Source organism: Gymnoscopelus microlampas, assembly GCF_963454915.1.
Source record: "Gymnoscopelus microlampas genome assembly, chromosome: 22".
NCBI classification, from domain to species: domain Eukaryota; kingdom Metazoa; phylum Chordata; class Actinopteri; order Myctophiformes; family Myctophidae; genus Gymnoscopelus; species Gymnoscopelus microlampas.
The window spans coordinates 31,421,718-31,430,068 of NC_139959.1; the positions used below are offsets into that span (position 1 = coordinate 31,421,718).

The 8,351-nt window shown below is 40.2% G+C and overlaps 1 protein-coding gene across 1 annotated transcript; it reads left to right on the forward strand.

Moving 5' to 3' along the window:
• Positions 1 to 707: 707 nt before the first annotated feature.
• LOC311038847 (4-galactosyl-N-acetylglucosaminide 3-alpha-L-fucosyltransferase 9-like) lies at positions 708 to 7,132 on the forward strand. Its single transcript, XM_084048460.1, has 4 exons — positions 708 to 778; positions 3,636 to 3,935; positions 4,690 to 4,966; positions 5,446 to 7,132. The coding sequence occupies exons 2-4, from the start codon at positions 3,646 to 3,648 to the stop codon at positions 6,001 to 6,003; spliced, it is 1,125 nt and encodes a 374-aa protein (XP_083904586.1). The 5' UTR covers positions 708 to 778; positions 3,636 to 3,645; the 3' UTR covers positions 6,004 to 7,132.
• The last annotated feature ends 1,219 nt before the right edge of the window (positions 7,133 to 8,351 follow it).

The window sequence follows — 8,351 nt, forward strand, 5'->3', positions numbered from 1 at the left end:
CTTTCTACAAAAGGGTGAATGAACAGTGAGGCTGTTGCTCTAGTGTCAGCGAAACAGAGACCTCAGATAAGCCACACCCACTGATCTGAAGTCAGTTTAATGATGCAAATGATCACTGGTGGAAAAAATACTCACATGTTTTACTTAAGTAAGAGTATCAATACTGCAATGTAGAAGTACTCTGTTACAAGCAAAAGTCCGGAATTCAAAATTCACTTGAGTAAAAGTACAAAAGTATTAGTCTCAAAATGTACTTAGAGTGCCAAAAGAAGAAAGTAGTCATTATGCAGAATGTCCCATTTCGCAAGTTTTCAAATGTATAAAATGTTTAAAAATATTTTGAAAATAGCCGATGCTTTGTGAGCTTGTAGATCGGCTATTTTCAAATGGCCGAAATATATATAGGGCTGAAGTGGTTAATGTATGTTTTGTGATAATAATCAAAATCTATAAAGTAACTAGTAACTAATGTTTTCAAATAATTGTAATGGAGTAAAAGTATAATATTTGCCTCTGACATTTAGTAGAGTAGAAGTAAAAGTACTGAAAATTGGAAATACTCCAGTAAAGTAAAAGTACCTCAAAATTGTACTTGAGTACAGTACTTGAGTAAATGTACTTAGTTACTTTACACCACTGCAAATGTTGTCGTCTGTTGAAGCAACACCACGATGCAAAACACATCACAAAGTACTGCCTGTGGGTGAACAGTGTTATGTGGGATTAGTTCTCTAGACAGGTTTCTGCTGGTGTTGTTTTCAGCAGCTTTCATATCCAGGTGAGAATAATAATAAGGGTAATAATAATAATAATAATAATAATAATAATAATAATTTCTATGTTTTCATGTTCATTACAACAGATAGTAATCAAACCACTGCTGATTGGAAATGTACTTTTTTTTTATCATGTAGCATTCAGTAGTACAGAACATTATTATTAGTATTCATGCTTTATTTATTGCTCATGTTACACACAGACAAATAATGGGTTCTTTAAAAAGGTTATTAAGAATCATATTATTTAGTGAATGGTTTTTAATTTTCCTCATACCTCTAGGGAAACTTTATATTTTTTGGCATAGTTCTTTGAGGAACCAGACATTATTCGTTGAGGCTCAGGGAAGTGTCAGTGAACTCAATCCAGAGATTTGTTGCTCCTCTTCAGACAGCATCCAGGCCGTGCAGGTCAGGATTATCCAGCCTCTTTGTGCGAGCTACCAGCTCAGTGGCGTTGTGGTTATAGTGTCCACCCTGAGAGCTCTATTCACAGGGTGAATAGAGCCTATAGACCCCTTAACAGACGACGTCACACTGATAAGAACCAGTATGCGTGCAACCAGTATGCGCTAAATGAAACCCATTCTATCAGGTCTCGCCAGGACGTGCCACACTAGCCAACACACAAGAGGGGGTTGGGGTGTGCTGAAACTAGCGCACCCCGAAACAACAGGTTGGAAATTGATTGCGTGAAACAATCACCTGCGCATCCAGTCTCAATGTTAGTAAACAATGAATTGGTCTATAGGGAGGTCGGGGTTACTTTGTACTTGTAGATCATGGCTGGGGGATGTACTTGTACATCAAGCTGACACACAGTACTGCCCTATGGGCCACATGGTTCGGCCAGGCGCACTACCACTAGTGCTATGAAGATCGTGTACATCTGTATAGATTGAGTGGATATCCTGCCTTGAAGTGACTATGAAAACTTTGGCTTTCCCTTGAGAGAGTATAGGGCTTTCTTGGTGAGATAGACCAGGGTTTCTTAAAGTGGGTTCCGTGACGCAAGTCCAGGGGTGCCGCAGAATACTTTGATAATATTTGGAATTTATCAATATCACTTCAGTTTAACCACTTAGACCGTCTAGAGTAGACTTAGTAAAACGGACGGGAGTTGCACTGTTCTTGGTGCTTTTTTCCATTCTACAGTACACCAAGTCTCTTCGCCCAAAATAGCAGATCTACAAGCTCACAACGCGTCTCATTGTGACGCGCTGTGAGCTTGTAGATAGCCTATTTTTGGATAATGCTCCCCCCAGAATAGGGATTCTGGGGTTCAAGTGGTTAAACGCCAAGTAAAAACGTTCTGTCCTGATGGAAATGGATATTCTCTCAAGTTTTCCGCAAGACTTACTGGATCTTAGAGGGAAAGTTTCACATATTTACGTAGCGTAATATGACAAGGTTCTAGGAATTGTCATTCAGGGGGTGCCGTGGATGATAACGTTATTTACAGGGGTGACCTCTGAGATAGACATCTTTGATGCCGTTTGACAGGAACCGTTTTGACGATACAGTACTCTCCCCGATGGCGTGTCGTCTTCCTTATGGTACCACCTTTTTGGCGCCTTATGGTAAGAGATACAGCCACCCTGGAATCTCTTCCGTGTGGCCTCCTCCTGGCGAGATAGACAGACGATGAGTTAGCTCATCTTTGATCCTGTTTGACAGAAACTGTTTTGCTGATACATTCCCCAATGGTGTGTCGTCTTCCACATGGTACTGTATGTAGTTGGAGGCTTGCCACACTGGAATCTCTTCCGTGTACTTGTGGCTGGTTTACCGTTTACTCCTCCTTCAGTAAAGATGGGAGATTGAAGAGGTCATACACGACATCGATCTCCCTATACTCTTTGGACTCGCTGTCCAGTGTTCTGAAGTGGTCAGCCTACTGGGCACATGATCCATGATGGCTCTCCAATTCCCTGTACCACTGCCATTCCATCCATGAGAGTGACCTTCTTAGTTTACAGGGGATAACCAACACTGGTCGTATTTTGTGGTTGCTGATCAGCATTGTCATCATTGATTGATTGATTGAATACTTTATGTAGAAGTTTACAGAAAAAAAGCACATGAAAGTACAGTTTATATACAAGGTCAACTAAAAATAGCACTGCGACGCGTTTTGAGCTTGTAGATCGGCTATTTTTGCTATTTTTGTGTGACATAGAAAAAGTTAAAATACGGAGATAAGAGATGTCTGCTCGACAGTATGTACAACGTGGCCCTCTGGAGTGAGTGTGGAAATATAGTGGCCCTCTTCATCATCAAAGTTTCCCACCCCTGGTATAGCTGGTGTAATGAAGTGACCAGTGGTGTAAAGTAACTAAGTACATTTACTCAAGTACTGTACTTAAGTACAGTTTTGAGGTATTTTACTTTACTGGAGTATTTCCAATTTTCAGTACTTTTACTTCTACTCCACTACATTTTAGAGGCAAATATTGTACGTTTACTCCACTACAATTATTTGAACATTTTAGTTACTAGTTACTTGCAGATAGAAATGATTCCATTATAAAACATACATGAACCACTTTAGCCCATTTTATACATAGGCTATTTGAAAATAGCCGATCTACAAGCTCACAACGCGTCGCGTCGCATCGCAACGTGTTGTGAGCTTGTAGATCTGCTATTTTCAAATATTTAGTACTTTTACTTTTGGTACTTTAAGTACATTTTGATACCAATACTTTTGTACTTTTACTCAAGTGAATTTTTTATTCCAGACTTTCACTTGTAACAGAGTACTTCTACTTTGCAGTATTGATACTTTTACTTAAGTAAAATATCTGAGTACTTTATCCACCACTGGAAGTGACTGCCTCTCCATCTTCTCTCTCACAGAGCTATAACCATGACCTCATCATGGTTCCAGGTCACTCGACAGCGCCTGTGCATCGGCTTCCTGGTGCTTCTGTGTTTCCTGTCGTATCTCATCAGTCACCTAGACATCAACCTGGCCTCCTTCAGCCTCTACAGGGTCTCCCCACCCGGACCAGAGGACATGGTGAACACGTCCCTTCAGGTCCTTCACCCAAACTGCACATCATCAGACCAGCAGATCAGTCCACAGTCCGTTCACACAGAGGAGGACATTCTGATATTGATGTGGTTCTGGCCGTTTGGCATCAAGTATAACATCAGGTCAGTGGTGTAAAGTAACTACGTACATTTACAGTACTCAGTATTGGAGTATTTCCAATTTTCAGTACTTTTACTTTTCCTCCATCACATCTCAGAGGCAATTATCATACTTCTTTACTCCACTGCAATTATTAGAAAACTTTAGTTACTAGTTACTTTGTAGATTTGGATTATTGTTACAAAACATACATCAACCACTTCAGCCTCGCTTGTAGATCTGCTATTTTCAAAAGATTTTTAGACATTTTATACATTTGAAAAATTGTGAAATGGAACATTCTGCATAATGAGTATACTTTCTACTGTTGGTACTTTTAAGTACATTTTAATACCAATACTTGTACAACTTTTACTCAAGTACATTTTAAATTCCAGACTTTTACTTCTAACAGAGTGTTTCTACGTTGCAGTATTGATACATTTACTTAAAGGGATAGTTCACCCCAAAACATTTTTTTTTGTATGGATTAGTCACCCCATGGCGACTTGAATACATGGATATCTTTTATAATTTGATGACTGGCAGCGGTTCCGCTAGGAGACACAAAGAGTCTCCTTTGTGTCTCCTACCGGAACCGCTGCCTACCGGTCGGCTGGTCATCAAATTATTGTCTTACGAATGTGACAAAAACAATAAAATATCCATGAATTCAAGTCTCCGTGGGGTGACTAATCAATAGGGAAAAAAAGTCATTTTGGGGTGAACTATCCCTTTAGGTAAAGAATCTAAGTACTTTTTCCACCACTGTCTCAGGTGCAGTGAGTGGGACATGGAAGGATGTCGGCTGACGGACGACCGGAGCGTTTACCGCGAAGCGCACGCCGTCCTGTTCCACCACATAGATATCATCATGGACAACATGCCGCCAGAGCCACGTCCCTGGTTCCAGAAGTGGATCTGGTTTAACATGGAGTCGCCGACGTTGTCCAACAACATCCCTGCACTCAACGACTTGTTCAATTTGACCACCAGCTATCGGATGGACTCTCACATCCCGGTGCCTTATGGGTACCTCACCCCGGTGACACAGGTAGGCCTGTCACAGTTATCACATAATCGTCATAATCGTTTCCATGTCGAAAAATGTTCACACATTTTCGAATATAAAAAAAAGCAGAAATAGCTGATCTACAAGCTTACAACGCAATCTGCTATTTCAGCTTTTTTAAATGTTCAAACATAAAGAAAGCAGAAATAGCAGATCTACAAGCTTACAAGGCGTCACTTCATGACGCGTTGTAAGCTTGTAGATCAGCTATTGTAGATCAGCTGTATATTTTCAAATGTATAAATTTACTAAATATGTGAATAATGTCTTTGCGTAATGAAGTTATTTGTCATATCTATAGCCTGTGCATTTTTTTTATTACGAAGCCTAAAAGGCAAACAGAAATGTTGTATTCATAATGTTCCAATAATGTCCAGTGGCCAAACACACAATTACAATCGTTAATCGCAATTATTCGAGTGACAATTAATCGTCAACTTAAATGTGTAATGGTGACACAGGAGGACGAGAGCTTCAAGCTGCCAGAGAAGGACAAGCTGGTGTGCTGGATCGTGAGCAACTGGAACCCGCAGTTCAAAAGAGTCAAGGTCTACGAGGAGATGAAAAAACACGTCAAGATAGAAGTTTACGGGAAAGCCTTCAATCGCCGCCTGACTGACGAAGAGTACGTCAAGGTGATGCACGGCTGCAAGTTCTACCTGTCGTGGGAGAACGCCATCCACAGGGACTACATGACGGAAAAACTGTACGTTCCTCTGTCGATGGGGGCCGTGCCTGTGGTCCTGGGCCCTTCGAGGACAAACTACGAGGATCACGTTCCGGGAGACTCTTTCATCCACGTGGACGACTTCGCCGGCGGCCCGAAGGAGCTGGCTGAGAGGCTGGTTTACCTGGACGGCAACCACACCGAGTACATGCGCTATTTCAAGTGGAGAGAGAGGTACAAGGTCCATCGGCACTTCTTTGTCGGCGATCAGGTGTGTAGATCATGTCAGCATCTGAAGATGCACAAAGGCTATCGGCGGTTTCATGGTCTCAGTAAATGGTACTGGGGTTAATAGGCAGTGGTTGAAAGTAACTAGTTTAGTTCTGTACTTGAAGAATAAGAGGGTTTATTTTCTCCTTTCTTTTTGTTTTAATTTCTACTTCTTCAAACAGCCAGTGGTGGAAAAAGTAGTCATTTTTTTTTACCTAAGACCTGGGACGCATCTGTGTCACTTTTTGATTTGAGCTAAAATGCATTATTTTTACACTTTGGCTATTCAAAAATAGCAGATATACAAGCTCATAGTGCGGCACCGAGTGCCGCACTACGAGCTTGTAGATCTGCTATTTTTGAAAAATCGAGAAAATGTGTGCAAATTAATATATCTATATTCTTTTAAAGCGAACATTTTTTAACTCAAATCTTTGCTTCTGGGGGTCCCTGGAACAACATATTTTGAGATAGGGGTCTGCAGCAAAATACATATAATTTTGGGGGTCCTTGACATGAAAAAGTTTGAGCACCACTGATATAGAAACATGCGTTGCAATGGGCCTGGTCTACAAGATACACCACAACATTGGCATGCCCAAGGGAATGAACAAGGGAATGAACTCGTTCTCATGCTATGCAACAAAAATGTGGAATGCCCTACCAAAAGGAGTAAAGGAGTCTAAAACCCTACTCACTTTCAAAACTAAAAAAACACCTTCAAGACGCTACAATTCCAAACTGGCCCCTGTCGAAGTCTTAACCCCCCCCCCCGCCCCAAATAGTTCAACTAGCCGATCTACATCGACACGGTGTGAGCTTGTAGATCGGCTATTTGAACTATTTGAAAATGTTTTTAAAAACAGTAAAACATGATAAGGAAGTGTAGGGATATAAAGGCACTGGCGAAAATAGGCCCCATAGTGTTTTATATGTGTTGATGATATTGTATTTTGGTGTTATTTTGATGCTATGTTGACGAATTGAATACGTAGGAAGACAGACCACAATGGACAAACCAGGGCAAAGGGCAACGCTAATCATCCCCCCCTCCCCAAACCGTTGTTTTCTTGCACTATTATGCTCTGCCCCTCCCTAATTTGCTTTATAATAGAATATACTGTGAAGTTGTTTACACAAGGTTAGGTGGCAGCTACTGGGGGGAAAATGCTGTTGGTGTTTACAATATACCAAGATTATATGCAAGGGATAATTGTTGAGCTGAGGTGTTTAATCATCCTGAAGGGGGTTCTTTTTCAACAATGACCAGCACGCTGACATTTATCCCACTTATTACACGGCTACTAGATGAATTAATAAAATGACCCAAAAGTAACAACAAAACAAAGTCATTCCTTGCTTAAAGTAATGAAAGTATTCCATAAGTGTTGCGCAGGGCGGACACGGTCGCTCGGAAAACAAGGAAGTGTTGATCAAATAGAACACATTTTTGGTTACTGCATTGTCTATTTAAAGCTTCAAATGTTTTCAAAAACATTCTTGAGAGCAACGTTTAGTTGTAAATGACATGGTGTGTTTGTTTACATGGCTGTCATGTTGAATACAGCATCAAATCAAGCAGTGCAGGTTGATATGAGCAGGTGCTCTGAGTCTTTGATTAGACAGCGGTCTGTTATAGAGCTCATCGGTCATTATTCAGAAATAACACATTGATGAATTCAGCGACTGACCAATCAGAATCAAGCATTCAACCAAGCCGTGTAATAAGCACATTGTACATTATGATGACGCTCTATTCTTATTATAATTTTTTGTGCTCTTTTTTTGCACTCTTTTCTTTCTTTTTCTTTAACGATTTTATCATTTTTGTTGGATGCTGCTGCACTGTCTGAAGGAAGCCGAATAAAAACATGTTTTACTCTCATGTACGTGTACACAAGATGTAACAATAAAGTATAACCTTGAACCTTGAACATATTGTTTTATATTTGTTGATGATATTGTATTTTGGTGTTATTTTGCTATTATGATGAGTTGAATACATAGGAAGACAGACCACAATGGAAACAAGTCCCCGGAACTTTTTTGTGTTATCTTTTTAGCCTATTGTCTGATAATGTCTGACTGTACCTCAGTGCTGTTTATATTTATGACTAATTAAGTATTCAATCAATCAATCAATGTACTGTAGGCCTACTATGCAAATATTTCTCAGATATTTTAGCCCATTAAAACTGGGAAAGCCTCGTGTCATGTCATTTTTAGATTTTAGCGTTGGCTATTCAAAAATAACAGATATACAAGCTTGTACATCTTGCTATTTTTGGAAAGTTTTTGAAAAATCTTGAAAGTGTGGGGACTAGTGATTTAGGAGGCATTCGTAGAATCTGCCTCAGGTACTTTTAATCCATTAAGCTATTCAAAAAATAGCAGATTTACAAGCTCATAGCGCGGCACCGAGTGTTGCGC